This window comes from Podarcis vaucheri, assembly GCF_965113315.1.
Source record: "Podarcis vaucheri genome assembly, chromosome: 17".
Classification (NCBI taxonomy): Eukaryota; Metazoa; Chordata; class Lepidosauria; order Squamata; family Lacertidae; genus Podarcis; species Podarcis vaucheri.
This window is the reverse complement of record NC_138755.1, coordinates 37,178,884-37,196,357: the sequence shown is the minus strand read 5'-3', so window position 1 is coordinate 37,196,357 and position 17,474 is coordinate 37,178,884. Positions and strand designations below refer to the sequence as shown.

General features: G+C 40.4%; 1 protein-coding gene and 1 long non-coding RNA gene across 5 annotated transcripts in view; one reads left to right on the top strand and one right to left on the bottom strand.

The window, feature by feature from the left end:
• The window catches only part of LOC309522110, a 106,960-nt gene that overhangs the window by 85,328 nt on the left and 4,158 nt on the right, over positions 1-17,474 (top strand). The window lies entirely within an intron of this gene.
• Positions 13,641-17,474, bottom strand: part of PAX5 (paired box 5) — a 225,357-nt gene continuing 221,523 nt past the window's right edge. For all 3 annotated transcript variants that reach the window (XM_082205048.1, XM_082205050.1, XM_082205049.1), the window contains one exon: positions 13,641-13,959. In XM_082205048.1, coding sequence (XP_082061174.1) covers positions 13,883-13,959 — 77 coding nt within the window. In that variant the 3' untranslated portion in view covers positions 13,641-13,882. The remainder of the gene's footprint in view (positions 13,960-17,474) is intronic.

The window sequence follows — 17,474 nt, the reverse complement described above, 5'->3', positions numbered from 1 at the left end:
CTGAAAATTATCTCTCTGTGTCTCAGTTTGTTAGGGTATGATAAATCTCATTTTAGGGGTTGACCAGTTCAGCCCTGAGAAGGAAAGGATTTCATGGAGGCAGTTTTCTCTGTCTTGCTTGTTTCCCAAAATAGGAGTGCATCAGTGTAGTTATACTTAACTGGTTGATACTCTGTGAGGATGTGACAATGAATAATACATAATTTATCTGATTGATTTCGCAGCTCTGTTACTTCAGTAGTTGCCTATGGAGATTTTTTTTTAAGCTTTCCAGTTGTTGAGTTATTGAAAGTTTTGATATTTCAGATCTAGTAGCATCCTCCATGTCCCATTTCAGCCAAGGCTCCATAATGTGGCGAAGCGGTGGTGTGTATACAGGAGGGTATTTTCCGGTGCATTCGATCAAACGAATGAACCCTGGCTGGCATGAAGTGCTGTGTGATGAGGTTTTTGTAATCTTTCCCATTAGCTTCCTACTAATTTGCGAACTGGTCAGGATCAGCACAATGGAGAGTGTGTTGTGAAAGCACTCTGAGATGATTTGGACACAATGTGAGCCTACTTTGATAGTCAGTGGACAGTTTTTCACCTGTACCTTTAATATACAACTAGTGGGCATAATGTCCAGTTCAAGCTATGGTCACACTGGCAATTATTATGCACTCACTGTGTTTCCAGTGCTGGGTTTTTGATCTGTGGTTACAGAACAGTATCCAAAATGCATATGCATCATGTTGTTGTTGTTACTGTTTAATATGTTGATTATCAAACCAGCTTGACACCAACTGGAGTCTTTAAGATGTTCCTAATTTGTCTCAAGTCAAGTTGTAAACAACCTTGCTGATGGAAACAGTACTGCAGAAAGAAAGAAGAGACTCGCGACGGGACGGCGAAAAGTGAGGCCGCGTGGCTGGCACAGCAGCAAGTTAAGCTGCTGTCCACACCCCCTCAAGCCACCTGGTTGGGTGCTTGCCTGTGGGTGTGGTGCGCCAGACAGGTGAGTGGGTGGCAGGGGGCTAACACCCCCTGCTTGAGGCAGAGATCGGCTCCTGCCCACAACCCCTCCCCTCTTTGCAGGAGGAGAGTCTTTGTAAACAACCTTGCTAATGGAAACAGTACCGCAGAAAGAAAAGGTGCTGCTCTTGCATAACTCTGCTCCATAAACCAGTGAGGTTTATGGAGCAGAGACGCCATGTGGATTTCATCCTTTTATAACTAAAAATGGTGTGGATGGATAAACTGGAAGCAAAGTGGTATAAGGGGCACCCTTTCCATTCATAAATAAATATAAAGGGTACCCTTCTGGCACATTATATGTACAGTTAATTTATAAGAGAAGCACAGGTTGCTAAATTTTCCTTTACACTGGGAAAGTGTGACGAAACTGCTGGCTTTGGGGGGAAAGACCAGTAATGTGTAATATTGCTCCCCCTCCCTTACTTTGAAGGCAGTCAACTCTAAACAATCTGATTATTCATAATTCACTGAGAATAAATAATTAATTTTTTCATTAACTAAAGCTTTTGTGTAATAACATATGTTTTATTTTAAAGTCAATTTAATATTAATTACAGGTTCAGCTAGTGGAACTTCTGGAGAAATTGCTCCAAGGTGACTTGTACACCATCTAGGAGACTGGATATTAGTCTCTTTGGGGCCTCCTGGACTATAGAGTCTGCTTTCCTTCTTTGGGATTTGGTCTGGAAGATAAGGGATCCAAATTGTGCAGGGACCCCAGAAGCAACTTTAGCCCACATTGCCTAGCAGACCCAATTTGAGTGGCACAAACTCAAGGTTCATTTGTTACTGTATATATTTCAACAAGCCCAAAGTTTGAGAGTCAGTAGCACAGATGTTGTAAAGGTGTGGTGATCTGTCATGGAGCAACCACACTGAAGAAGATAACAGTGGTTACACAGACCTTGATTCTGTTGCGAAGGGGCCCCGTGACAGTTCAAGCTCCAAAAATATAGGTCCACCATTGAGAACAGACTGCAGTTGGTGGGACAGTGCCCCATTAGCCCTAATGGACCAGCCATCATTGTTAGGAAGTGGAATTCAGCCACCAAACCAAAGTGCAAGTTGCTACTGAAAGTATATAGCAAATGAGTGTGTTGGCAGTGGCTGGCAATCTTACCTTAATGGAAACGCAACAATCCATATTTACGTATATATTTACTTGAAAGGTACATTTGCCCTGAGAGATTATTTAGAATCCAGTGGTTCAGCTAATATCAAGAGTTTTTTATTTCTTTGCTGTCAACCCATTTCACTCTTCTCTGGAAGAAAAGCAACATTATATCCTTTGAACTTAAAAAAATTATTTTTATTTTTGGAACCAATAAAATTATGGTAAATATTTACAAATAATTATCTCACATAAAGGTTACATAAAATCAAAATGTCCACAAGTAACAGTCACTCTCATGAAAAGACACACAGATATTGAAACTACGCCAATCTTATTGCATGTTTCTTCAACTAATCTAAAATAAAATGTTTGCAGTCAACCATTTAACTTAGAATAAAAATCACAGTCCAGTATTGACAAGAAAATTGAGAACCAAAGCAAAAAGAAATCAACTTATTCCCCAAACACCCCTCCCTTTGACCCACACCTTAAACACCCACCCAGCTTAAAAAAAAAATCAAACAAAAACATCCCAAAACCCAAAACAAAATTAAACAAAACAAAGTGTTCGACATCTTTGGCAAATTGGCACTGCTGTCATTACATTCAAATATTATTACACACAAAAGCAACACACAACACTAAGAAAAAAACACCAAGATTTCAAGTCAGTTCTTTTCCTACTAGAAAAAAAGAATACAAAACATACACATTTTAAGAAGCAATTTTATCTGTGTGGAGACAGTCATCTCCTATGTTCAAAGGCAATTCAATTGTATTTTTATGTTTTTTTATTTGTTTTGTCTATTTTGTTGGTTTTCAAAAGTAAGCTTCTAAACAGCCATCAGAGACTTTGGTGAATACAATCGACATTTATTTCTTTGATGCTGGATACCCTTAATAAAGGGAGTTTGTCTTTGAAAAAAAAATTAGCATTCACTCAGAAAGGAATCCATTTGCAATGTAACATGTTTCTGTGTTTTTAAAGGCCACTAGAAAGTGACAGACCAGGACAGTGTCTTTTCCAATACAGGTCTGAGCAAAACAAAAGAAAGAAGAGGTTTGTTCATGCATTATGTTTTTTGCAGGATTCGTTCCAGGGGAGAATTAGATTTATCCTTTATTAGTTGCCAGCTGTTTACATTGGCCAGGATCCAAAGGACAGCACAACTAGTTCCATGCCCCCAAGAAGGCTTTGGGCTTGTGTTTTTCAGGTAGCAGCCTGCAGTGTTTTATGGCAAGTCACTTTTGAAATGAAGGGGACTTTCAAAAGCTAATTGTGATATGGCATAGGCATCTGTTGTTGAAAACGGAAATGGTTTTAGCATCACATTGGACACAACCAAGCACTCAGGGACCCCTTATGTACCACTTTGGACCTCCACATTACACTTAGGCTTTCCATGACCTCCCTCATAGAGTCTCTTTCAGAGGTGAATTACCTCTATGAATTGTTTGGAGATAGACTTAAAGCTACTTTGCAGCAGGACAATAATTACCTCCCTATACAAAAACAAGGAGTAAAAAAAAATGATGTGCATGCAAGTGCCCACCTGACTTAAGTTTGCCTTGCAAGGCAGGGTGAAAAAATCTCAAAGACTGGCCGTGTAATTGCAGACCTCACAAACAAGCTGGGAAATCCAGGATTGTAATGGACTTTGGACCAATTCCAATAGGGATGTGTACGCATCCACACAAAGATGCAAACATTGGCCAACAAATGCTCTTTGTACTGTCTTGGCTGTCATATTGAAACATAGAGTACACAATGATATTGAAAGAGGGACAATGAGTTGGACCAGGGTTTTCTCCCACCAGTGGTGGCATCCACTGAACCAGGTTTTACTGCGGATGTTCTTGCCAGCGGAAGAGATGAGAGGCATTTGTTTTTGGCCAATTTTCCCACCCCCCTGCCATTTCAGTGTCATCTCTCATGCTGTTCCAGAGAGTCCTCCAACCTTCCAGAGTAGATCTGAGGTGGCAAAGGGGACTGCAGGGGAAGGGAGAACCAGCAAAATCATATTCTGGAATTGCTTTTCCATTGGTGGGATTCCTCTGCTGAATGAGAAGCCTCCCATGGATGGAAGCAGCTTTTCTCTTCAGAAACCAAGTCTGGACGCTGTCCAGCATGTAAAGATGGTCACATGATCTGACAGCCAAGCTAGCTGATGAATACTGATTTTAGACTCTGCATCATAGACTTATGGAGTGCTACTTTTAATGTAAATAAGTATATATGAAACTTTTGATTGCGTCTACTGCTTCTGTCCCTTGGTGCTGTTATTATTGTTATTTCTGTTGTCTGGTCTTTGACTGTAATAAAGATTAACTAAGCTATCCAATATTAATGATATTTCTGGTACTGTGCCTTGCATGGTGTATTTTGTTTGGCATTGTCATGTTGACACCAGTCATAAAATGATAGCATGTAGGATGGAACCAGATTTTACACACACACACACACACACACACACACACACACATTTCAGGTGTATTCTGGTATATACAGTGTAGCAATTAAAAGTTTGACTATTGATTACTCAGAAAGTTTAGCTTGCCACATTCATAAATACAATAGTTGCAGCCTGAGCTGGAAAAAAAAATGTGTGGTTTCATTTATGAGCTTCCTCCCTGTTTCAATTCCAAGGAAAATGGAAATATGATGGAGTAAATATCAGACCATAAATGAGAAAATACATTGTCAGGCAGGTCCACAGATATGGTCTGTGGACCCCTTTATTCAGCGCTGTTAATTTTAGTGGAGATATTTGAAATACTTCCTGCTGGTTTGGGGTAGGCTAAAATCAGGGAATCCCCATACATTCAGAGACCTTAGAAACAGATAAAGTGACACAAGTCACTTTACTATTGAAAAACTAGAAATTTAATTTAATTTCCTTTGTCTACTGCCCCCATGTCCCAAAAGCCAACTTTTGTTCACAACATAAAGTCTAAAAATTTTAACCAATTTAATATTGAAAATTAATTATATATATGTATAATACTGACAACAGAACACTCCAGAAGGAATTGAAACTTCAAATTCTAAAACTTCATAAAGTTTATCAAATTCAGTTTTCTACATACGAAGTTTATTCAACTAGAAATCTGCCAATATTTTTTAATAAAGGAGTCCTATCCTGGTTAAAATCTTCTAGAGAAGCTGTAAAAATATGATCGTATAAAGATACATTATATAAAGTATACATTTTTCTCTCTGAGAAATAATATATTTAATGTAGCTCCACTGGAAAGAGCTTTGAGGTCGGGAAAGGGTATAGAAAAGTTAAACCTCAAAAGAACTGGAGATGCTTCAGATAAGCATCCACTCTTTTTAGGGCTTATCAAAAGAGAGTCACACCTCCAGATCTTTTGAGAGTGACCGATCAATATTCAACAGATGTAAATGATTGGTTTCACTATCAAACCATGTACTTCCCAGTTAAAGCTGGAGGGACTCTCTCAGAGTAAGCAGTTTCAGGACTGGAGATATTTGCCACCAACTTTCCTTCCATAAACAATAGGACTCCTTTAATAATATTCTGGTTAAGCTTGGAACACTACTGTCCCTTGCAGAGTAAACACAGAAGGGCACTGGGTGCTAAGCCAGCTGCAAAGCACGGTATCTCTAGAAAAGAGAAATGTGTTCTCTTTTGCACCGTTAAGGCAGTGGATGCAGGACTTCCAATAAAACCCCAAACGTTTTCTGGATCTTTAGTTGATATATATTGACCTATCTTCACTAATGTGAGTGTAGAATTGCTAGATAAAACAACAAAAGACCCTTGTGGCACCTCAAGAGCAAATAAATATATTGTGGGCATAAGCTTTTGTTGATTCTAGTCCATGAAAGCTTGTGCTTTCATAAATTAGCTAGTTTGTAAAGTACCACAAGACTCTGTTGTTTTTGCTAACAGCTAACACAGCTACCCCTTTGGATGGAAAAGTTCCTAAGGCCTTTTCAGCAGTCAAAAAGACTGTAATTACAGCATTACTTTTGCAGCATGGAAACGGCTTCAGCATTGTCTAGTTCATAGGTGAACACTATGATGCATAGGGCACGATAAGTCCATCGCCATCACATTTTGCACAGCTCACATAAGGTGACAGCACCCTCAGCCAACTGCCAAGTGATCCGTCCTCCCCCCCTCCCCTCAGTGCCCAGTGCCAGACATGAGGACCGTGATAGGACCACCTTTCATGATGGCATTTATATTAGAGAGGAGAGTGCCTTTCCTCCTTCACACCGAGCAAAAAGCAACCTTCAAGGCATTCTGAGTTGTGAACTGGCCGCCCTGGTATCAGTAGCACTGGAGGCAACCATTTTAGCCCCTGCTGTCCCACAGTGTTTCATACAGAATAGAACTGTGGGGGGACAGACCATGCTGAGGCAGCTTTCAAACTGGAAAGGTAAAGCTTGAATTGGATCTCAAGAGTATCTGTTGACCTTATAGTTAGCAACTGATAATATTTTTCCCTCAATAAACTTGTTTCTATTGACAAAATAATAGACTGTTGTGAGCTGGTCCACATGCTTGTTTACTTGGGAATTTTGTGTACATGGTTGGGGCAATGAATGTGTGCCTCAACCACAAATTATTTTATTGTGGGAGCTGAAGTCCGCATGGCCCTTAGGAGTTGGCTCTTATGCATACATGTACATCTGCTCCCTGCAAGTCTTAATATCTGAAAAAGGTTAGATCCTAGGAATCTGTCAAAGATATATGCAAATGAATGCTTATTTGTTGTCCTGCTATGTTTATGAGGTTGCAAGAGAGGCAAAGGGTTGAACGAGCTGTAAATGTGGTGGTTCATCTGTCCTCATTGTGTTATCTTACATTGCTGATTTTATCATATATTAATAAATATGATTGTCTAAACTGGCTGTGAGGAAACATAAAATGAATGTTGCATGGGCATGATATTAATTTTTTTTATAAAAAAAAGAAATCAGTATCATTGAAATATGTGTTGTGGGGATGTAATGAATAATTTCAGATGTTCATAAAGCCCAGTGGACATTGTAGACTTAGAATTAAGGGCGGAGGTGCATATTCTTTCCCCAAGTACATGTATATCAATGGTAACCTTAGAAATTGCAGTGTACAATACATCTCTGAATGGGAACGGAGCTGCAGGCTGCTCTTGCTGAATATTCCCTCCAGCGTGCTCACCCTGCTTTTCTCATAAGCTCTGCTCCTGTACTTGTGAGGGACTAGAACCTAGTCAATAGGGGATAGCAGAACCAGGAGTGTGGAATTTTCAAAGGCTGCATACATAAAGGTCTTCCTAATCTACTGCAAGCTGTTGAAAAGCTCCTGGTTGAGTTGGGGCTCCATGCCAAATCAGAGAATGCTTGAATGCTCCTTATCCTGCTTTGCCCCATCAACGGGCAAAGTATGTATGGCAACATCAAATACTCAGCAAGTCAAAAGCATTTTAACATTGCCACACAGAATAAGTGAGGGTGTTTTTGGCTGCCTGAACCTAGGAAGAATAAAAGCTCACCTCAGCTGACCCTCGGAAGCCACACATTTGTGGTAGAGGAAGAAAAGGTTCTTGGCTTGCTAACTTGAGGAGTGGCTGCCTTTGTGAGTTATGGACACCTTAAGCATTTGGTATGGCACTAAAAAGCGGACGTGAGAGCCTGTTGTAAGAACATTGCCTTCACTGTTAATCCATAGTTTGAAAGTAACCAATTTGGGCTAGAAATTGGTTAAAGCACCCCCATTTTTTGTTCTAACACTTTCCCTAGGAACACCTGCTCTTCAAAGTTGAATCAGAGGTTTAAAATGCCATTTGCTCAGATTCTGCTTTAAAGAGCAGTTTTTTGCAGGGAAAGCTGGGGGGGGGGGCAACTCAGTCACACAGTATTAAAGCACAGACTAAGAGCAGGGCAAATGGAAAATGTGGAAAAGATCTAATGGATGGTTTTTTTTTAGTGTGAAGCCAGCAGATCTAGGCCGTTCCACCCCATGTTAAAATTCCTGCCATTCCTGCAAATATCATAGTGCTATTTTTTCACATTTGCAGACTGTATATTGTGTGTGTCCGCTAAGAATGCCATGCAAAAACAAATCTACCTACACAGAAAAGACTGGCACAAAGGGGACTGCTTGGTCAGTTTTTTATTCCAGTAAGATCAAAGGTGCAGGTGGGAAGCAAGAGTTTGCAGCAATCTGAGCCTTGCTTTGACCCCTCTGTACATAGTGGAAGGGCACCCACAACCCTCCAAAATTGTGGCCACAGCCTGCCTGGAATTTGTGTAAGTCTCACAATGCAATCCTCTACATGCCTACTCAGAAACATAGGTGCCAGCTCCCTGGGTGCCTGAGCACCCACAAAATTCCCCATGAAGGGGGTGGGCACCCACAAATTTCGGCGCCAGTGCCAAGCATGCCCTGGGCACCCACAGTAGGGAGCAAGCCCCAGCTCAGAAGTAGGTCTCATTAGGTCCAATGGCCCTTGCGCCCTGGGAAGTGGGTGTAGGATTGCAGTCTCATTCATACAGAAGGTCGCAATGAACTGTGTCTAGAAAAGCAATTTCTTAAAGCTTCTTGCAGCATACTTGGTATAAAGATAAACCAAATTTTGTATAACTCCTCTGGTCATACAGTTTGAATTGTTCAATTTAACTAGAAATAAAGAGTAGTTGGCTAGAGTTCTTCATGTGCTAAAATTCCAGATTACCTGTTCACACTCCCCCTCCCCTCCATTTTATCTTTTTTTTAAAGCACAGGTTAAGAGAACTTTTTAAGCTTATATACTGACTGCCCAATTCAACTGAACTGTGTTTTGTTCCTGATTTTACCCCTAGGTAAAAAATACTATAATTTTTCACAAATAAAGGCTTACAATGGTGCCAGCAAAGATGAAGTATGGAGAAACATGGACTTTTAAAATAGTAACCAGTTGTTTCTGTTAGTAAAAGCTAACATTTCATGTACCACTTCTTAATTTTTTGAAATATTATTAGAAATCAGGAAAAATAATTTCCCCTTCAGTTACAGATGAAACTCTTATTTTCAACCCTCTCCTTGCTTTCATACAAACACATTGAAAGTTAGGCCAAAATGTGTTTCTCTTGAGCTATGAAACTGAATGGTCACACATAGGTTTGTAAATCAATTTTCATTCCAGCTAGCAATGAGCATACTGAATCAGACAAACATCCAGTAATTGCCGTGCAGGCTTTTGATACTGAAAATGTCACTAGTATTATGCAGTTAGACTTTTATTAAAATGTGTGTGCTTTTTATACTAAGGCCTCTTTAATTTTGTTACTGTAAATATTCTTGAATCCCTTTCATATATTAAAGTTCTAAAACAGGGACCAATAGCAATCTATAATGGAAATGAGGAATTGGACGATGAAAGTTTTATTAGACAGCAAATAGAATATGGAAAATGCATGAGATAAGCTTTTGTTGGCATGCCTACCTCTGGAACATATCCCAGAGGTCCTCTTTGGGACTAGAAGGCATTACACAAAATCTCATCCATCTCACCGTTCTGCACCGTTCTTGTGAACTCCTGGAGGGCTTGAAGTTAATCTGCTGGTTATCTGTGTACTGTATATTTAGTTTGTATTACCAAGTAGCATTTTTTACATCAAAATGTTGAAATAAGAAATTCTGATATGATCAACAGAAAATGAAGTTTTTCTTCAATAGCTTATTTGAAGCGAAAGATGCAAAAGGGAGCTGCAGTTTTACAGGCTAAGGGACAAAGTTTCAGTGGAGAAACAGGTCTGGCAAACATGTAAAGAGCAGTGGTGGGAGGGTCTGATTTGAAGAAGAGCACAGCAGGTGGGTGAGGGGGACGCTTAATCGTTCATCCATTATCTCTCTACTGCACTTCTCTCCAATAGTAATATTTCTCATAGCCACAGCTAACACCTGGAACTTTGACTGGGGAAAGGTGGCAGAAGGAGGGCAAATCAGGAAAAACCTAGTGGATGTGGGAAGGGCTAAGAACTTAACTCCCTGTGAAGTTCTCCCCCCGACACATTTTAGATAGTCAGCAAGGCCCCAGGATCCCAGTCAGACATCACATTTCATCTTAAAACAGGACTCAGAGCTGCTGTTCTTGAAAGTGATAGATTGCCTGAGAAGCAGTGCAAAAGCATGTGGTGCTGAGCATCACTTACAGGTCTACTCAGACAGAAGGAGATCCCATTGTATTGAATAGGCCTTTCTCCCAGGGAAGCGGATATAAGATTGCCTAACTGATGCAAAAACAAAACAAAGAAATTGAAATATTTGTACAGAAACAACACACATGTCAGGCAGCCACATGAAACATTCACTAACACCATTCAACATTCATTCCATTGGCTTCTGTGAAAAAGGAGATATTTCTTCCCTTGTAATTTTCCTTTCTTTAGGCAGGCCATCACTGGGTCACATTTTTTTATTTTTTTAAGAGGAATAAAATGACTGTTTTTTGAGTTAAGGGAATTTTATGGCACCACAGTTGATTGATGCCCATCTTTTCCACCATTTGTAAACTTCATTCTGTATGGATTGGGATGCAAGGAACATTAAATAAAATGTCAAGGAACTATTAGTTCCTTTGGGGGACAGTGTTGAAGATGAGAATCTACACACTTCATGGTGTAAGTGCATTCCTAGTGAAATTATGGCAGCTTCAGATGATTTTATTTTTTCACTGTATGCTGTGTTGTTTCCAAGGTGCCTTGAGAAATATGAGCAATTTAGGTATCCCCTAATGACATGACTTCCGTCACAGCCTAGTTTTAGAAAGCAGAATGCTGTAAAACCTCATTCACACGTGTAACCGAAGTCCGAAAGGGAGTCTGGCTGACAGTAAGGGGAGTGGAATGCTAAGAGAGGGAAGGAGTGCCAATTGGGAAGGTCAATTGGTGGATTAGAGGAAGATGAGACAGACAGTGAGAGGAAGGCTATAATGAAATATATTTATAAGAGAGAGAAGATAGTTGTAGAGACTCGAGAGCAGACACACTTAGGCAGGACGTTAGAATTACAACTGTGTAGATGTTACTTGGCTGCACTGGTGGGTGGGTTCCTCAATTAAATAAAAGTTCAAGCTTGAAAGGATGAATTCTGGTCTGGGTAGATTCTAATATAAACTATGCCTCTTGCCCACTGCCTATCGTGCCACGGGTGATGGAGAAGAGTCCTTCTGCTGTCAGTAGGTCATGGTAACCGATATGTTTGAGAGAGGTCAGGACTTAGTGGAGTACCCTTTAATGACAACCTGGGGAGAAACCTTGTGATGGACCCTGGGGGTGTCACAATGTGTTATGCGCATGAAGAGATTAAAAGGATTAAAGGATCAGTAGTATGGTCACAATATTGGCTCTGCCCCTTAAGTTGTGCAGCTTTCTGGACACACACACACACACACACACACACACACACATGTCCATGTATCAAGCAGGGATGTCTACATGGGAAAGCACATGTAACCTGATCATGTGGAAGAACCTGGCAGTGTGAATCAGCTCTTAGTTGGGTAGAAAAGGATAATGGTGCACATTTCAAGCACAGTTGCTAAGAACAGCCAACACTGCCACAGCATTCGATTTGTGCACAGTGGTAAAACTTGCAGCAGTCAAAAGCAATAAACCTAAGTGATTAAGAGGCTTAACCAGTCCTTCTTCCATATCAGAGAGCATAACTATTTTTATCAAGCTTTAGAAATTTTGTAAGAATGTTTGAGGAAGGGGCATAGCTCAGTAGTAGAGCACATGTGCAAATGGTCCTAAGTTCTTGAGGTAAATATGTCACATTTCCAGGGTGGATATACAAAGGCTCCCCCGGAAGACTGCTGCCAGTGTATACAATAGTGAGCAAAAAGAAACAGTGGCCTGACGGTGATGGAAGGTAGTTTTCTAAGTTCTTAAGAAATAAGCAGATCCAGAGTGCAGGGGGGCCAGGCGAGAGGAACAGACTTGCACTAGGGTTTTGTTTCAGGGATTTTGTTGAGAGAGGGGTTGTTGTTGATATTAATTTTTTTAATCTTTATTTTTATATCTTTTTAGAGGTATGTGGAAAATGTTCAATTTGGTTGTTTACTTTTTGATTTATTTTATTTATTGTTTATGACTACTTTTGTTATGTTTGTAATGGTGTACTTTTTCATGTAAGCCGCCTTGAGCGTGGTTTTAACTATGGAAAGGTGGCATACAATAAAATGATTAATTAATTAATGTAAAAGGGGCTCCAGTAGAGGTCGGTAACCTCCATGAGTTCTAGTTATCTCAAGATGTTTACACACAGGAGGAAATTTGACTTATTGTGCATTTACAGCTGAACCTATCAAATTTGCTGTTTCTGAAACAATAGGTAAACCAAAACATAGCTATTCTTAGAAATTTGCACTAATCTGAATTTTGTGGTGTAGTCCTTCAATTAGCGTTTACAAAAGTGCATTTTAGAGGGACGTGTGAATAAAAATGAATCTATTAGTGACAATAATATACAGAAAATTGCTTGCAAAATGTGTATTAGTCAAAACTGCATATAAAAATATGAAATTCACAGTAAAATAATGAATTTTTACAAGTTTTTTTTTGAGGGGGAAAAATTGCTGCAAAATGTGGAGGACTAAATTTAATATTGGAGAAATTGAGAAAACCCAAACTAACAGATCCTTCCATCCCAACTCAACACCTAGACATTTGGCTCAGGGAGCTGAGCAACCTTGGACCACTGCCCCTTTATTAATGGGAAGGGAACTTTAGTGTAGCTTTCATAGTGGCCCCCAATTACGACTGTTTAAGCAGTTTGGAAAAAGTACCACCTTAAATTTCTGCAATTGCAATATACATAAGGCTTTCGTTTTATGGAACCTCTTCTGTAACATTTAACTAAAGCTACAGCCAGTGTGTGTGTAACTTTGCTAATAGTGACTGCAAATAAGCATAAATTAATATTCAGCAGTTAAAATGTCACTAATTGCCCATGTCTGTCATTTGCTCACATGTTCAATGCCAACATATGGTGCATATATGCCCACATGACCATCAGATTTGAATTATGTATCAAGAAAGAACAACAGCCCCAGAAATAGCCACAATGAATGTTAACCTGGTTCAAAGTTAGTTTAAAGCTTACTGAATTCTTGGAGTCAGTGCACCAGTATCAAAACACATTTTCCCACTGTATTTTAAACTCCTCATTTGTCCCTTGTTGCTGTTTATGCTATACCACTCCATAGTAACACAAAGAAGTTATTTACATTGGTGCTTTGTCATTTGAGCAGACCATTTCCCCTCCCCTTAATGCCCTCTCCCTAAAATAAACTTCAACCCATACAGTCCATGTTGAATCACGCATCCTGTTACAACGCACATTAAAGAGAGACATTCAATGGAGGACTGCTCAACATTTAGAACTGCTTTGGTTCCCCTGACATGGTCAGGAGAACCAGAGAACCAGCTAGTTAGTCCAGAAGCAAGAAGACTGTGCGTATCTCATGGCTACTGCATCTTGCAAACCACAGGGAATGTCATCGAAACTGATTCTTTGTTTGCTCTGTTTTTTTATGGGAGATTCAGTTAAGGTCACTAGAATTTCAATGATTAAAAACAGTAATAAGTGGTTCACCTAGCTGAAAGAATAACATTCCAATTGTTGCATGGGTTCATGCGGGGCATTTTCTCTTATCCATCCTTGTAGTCCGATTTCTGCAGTTGCATGCTAGGTGGTTCCAGTTGTGTCATCCGGCATAATGTGTTTAATAAGTGCTTCTTGGTTCCATGTGTCAGTGGCGGTCATAAGCAGCAGCGGCTGCTGGAGGTGCTGCTCCTCGGGCTGCAGCGCTGTAATAGTAAGGAGAGCCTAGAAGAGAAGAGATGCCATGGTGTAAATCACAAATCTTCAGAGGTATCACCAAGGAAATGAAGGAGTTAGAGAAAGAGTAACAAAGCCATCCTCCTCAGTGTCTTGTCCAACACCTAACATATTACTTAGTCCATGTTTCTCAGATCATAGTGTAAACACAAGGTGCCAGGAAAACCTACAGGATAAAGTAATAAATAAACTTGAGTCACCTGGGTATATGAAGTTGCACATCAGTAATCCACACTTGTCCCTAGAGCAGCTTGCATACCTACTCAGAGTGGGTGGATTGATTTAAATTAGTGATAGGCCAACTATCCCTGTTACCATGGCCGTGTCCGGGCACACCCAATTTTTTAAGAAAAAGGGAGGCAGAAGGAACAGAGGGCAAGCAGGGGGGAACTGCTGGAATGGATCTTCAGCCTCTGCCTACTGCAGATCCATTCCAGTCTTTTTCTTCTGCCTGCTTCTGGCTCTGTCATTGTCTGAGCTACTTTCACTACCTTTTGCTCACACCTGGTAAGCGCTGTCTCATTCACTAGAAGAAACAATCTGTTTTGGTCAACTTGGGTTAGCTCATTATATGATTAAAGATAAAGATCATGAAAATTGACAGTATATTTGTATATGCCTAGTTATCACTACAGCAAATAAATTGTATTTTTAATCTCATTTTTAAGTTAGTATTTTTAAAGTAATGTTTAGACGTCAATTTGAAAAAAGTTTTAGTTTATTTAGTTTGATTGAGGAATAAAAAAAAAGATGCAATGCTGCTAGAATTTTAGGGGGCTTTTTGGTCAAATGGGCTCCTGGCCAGTTCCCTCAGGCTGTGCCTTTTTTGTTTGGGCATTGCCTTCTGTCTGTGACTGCATTTTAGGTTACACTGAGAAGCTCTAAGGTAGATCACTGGGCTTAGGGGACAGCAGATTCAACTTAACAGCTGCCCCAATTTGTGCCTGCTTTTTGTGATGAAGGCATATATCAGCAGGCCTTGGTTATTTATCTGTTCTTGAGTAAGAGTCCAGGGACGCGGGTGGCGCTGTGGGTTAAACCACAGGGTCTAGGACTTGCCGATCAGAAGGTCAGCGGTTCAAATCCCTGTGACGGGGTGAGCTCCCGTTGCTCAGTCCCTGCTCCTGCCAACCCAGCAGTTCGAAAGCACATCAAAGTGCAAGTACTGTAGATAAATAGGTACCACTCCAGCGGGAAGGTAAACAGCATTTCCATGCGCTGCTCTGGTTCGCCGGAAGTGGCTTAGTCATGCTGGCCACATGACCCAGAAGCTGTACGTCGGCTCCCTCAGCCAATAAAGCAAGATGAGCGCTGCAACCCCAGAGTTGGCCACAACTGGACCTAATGGTCAGGGGCCCCATTATCTTTACCTTAAGAGTCCACCCCTTACAGAGTTTCAGTCTTGGAATGTGTTAAGCAATGGCATTGTTCAGCATGGTGCAGCAGCAAAATGAGCAAAGCATATGTGATTGCCTCACCAGGAGCCCACAGGCTCACACATTCCTTTTAAACCCTGGTTTAAAACTGAACTAGGCCACGGTCAAACAGAAAACAAACAAGTTCCAATAGCCTGGTACAGATTCATAAGATCAAGGTAACAGTGAATCATACAGAAATACCCTGAAGAACAAAAACAAGTAAACAGCACAAGAATGCGAACTAAAAGAGGGTACCTTTGCTTAGGAAGTACTTGATAGGAAGCCTGCCCTGATGCACTAGCTTTCCAAATGCAATGAGATTTTTGCATGAAAGTGAATTCAAAATACACCATCCTGGGATACCTATATCACCTGCTTTTTTCCTGAACAATAAATTGTCCATAGGAAGCAGACAATAAACATGGGAGTTAGATCTGGCAGCTTAATAAATCTCTCAAAACAGAAGCGAAAGATGTTCTAGAGAGCATGGATAATAGTGTGTGAATGTGTGTTCCAAATTCTTTTTTTTTTTTTTAATGACTCAAACTTTCTCAGAAGCCTGTTTTCAAATCAAAACATATACATCTTCTCCATACTGTAAAAGCAATGAAATTGCTAACCAGCAAACCTTCCCTATTGTAGAGGACTCTACTGACAGTTTTAAAGGAGGAGAAACAGGGAGAAATCAATACTATAGTGACAGACATCATGGAGAAGTCACAAAGTTCAAGACATGTGTAAGGGACCAATATTTCAAACAGATGAGCTTGTGAAAGGAGACTAGAGGCACCATCGCACGGCACTGATGAAAAAGACTTTCTATATAATACTTAAGGGGAGGCAATTGGCACATATTTCAAAACAGGAAAGACCTTTCATCAGTCGGCATGCTTGCCGCAGTAGGGGCAAGAGTAAATAAGTAACGTCTTTCCAAGCATTCCTTGAGAATATCTGTAATAAACTGATCTGTGCTCATTGAGAATGTTCTGAGGTTTCCCTGGATCAACTGCAACCTCAGAAACCAATGCAGCAATACACTTACTGCAGAATGTGCTGCTACAAAAGCAATAAGGTTCCTGTTGCAGAAGCTTATGCAACATTATATTTCATACTTTTTTAAGCAGCCACCACACTATGTTGCAATGTTTACCATATTTTGAACCTTATGGTTCTGACCCCATCTTAATCTTTTTGTTTGTTTGAAGTATTTTTACATGGCCTTTCAGGTCATACAGCACTCTCAAGGTGCTTCACATCATAAAGTAAAAGTATAAAGTACAAATTTAACAATAACAACTCAGTCTTTTTAAAAAAATAAAAAATAGCAGCAGTTAAGTTAAAAGCCCAGACCAGTCTTTAATTAATCGTTTCAAAGTGGATGCAAACAGCCAGGTCTTTAGGAGAACTAACAGAGCCACACAACCCACACCCATTCCCAAGGTAACGTATCCACCAGGTCAACAAGGTTGTTTCTCTACCAGATCAGAAGCCAGACACTGGCCAATAGTTGTCCAAAATTTATTTGCTTTTTAAACATGGGTCTAACCAGTAGCAGTCAGCAGGATATGGCTCACCTGACCTGTAGCCTATGTCACTTCTTCTTACTGGGAAATTGAATGGAGTGGGGAGGTGGTGCGCAAGTCCTTTGGTGAAACCAATTCAGTGCTTCCACCGGTGTGTTTGCACTGCATCGACTACACTGCCACTTTGCCCCTTTCCCTCTACCTCCTGGAGTAGCAACACAAGCAGCAGGAAGTCAGGTGAGTGCCTCTGCCCAGCAGACCACCACTGAGTCTAACTGCTTCCTCTTTGAGAGTAGTGGGCACTACACTCAAAAAAGCATTAACTACTTCTGAGGTTCATGTGGCGAGTCCTAACCTGACAGATTAATTTTTAAAATAACCACGAAGGGTAGGGTTTTCTAGGACAGGTTGTAGTTCTCAAACCTCCAAGAATTGTTTTGCATGTCATCAGGCTGTGAAGATTTATCTGCTGCTGAAATCTATCCAAGGCAACATGATTAAATGGGACCCTAGCTACATCTCTCTCTGGCTGGTAAAACAGCGTTATCTGGGGTCAGAAGAA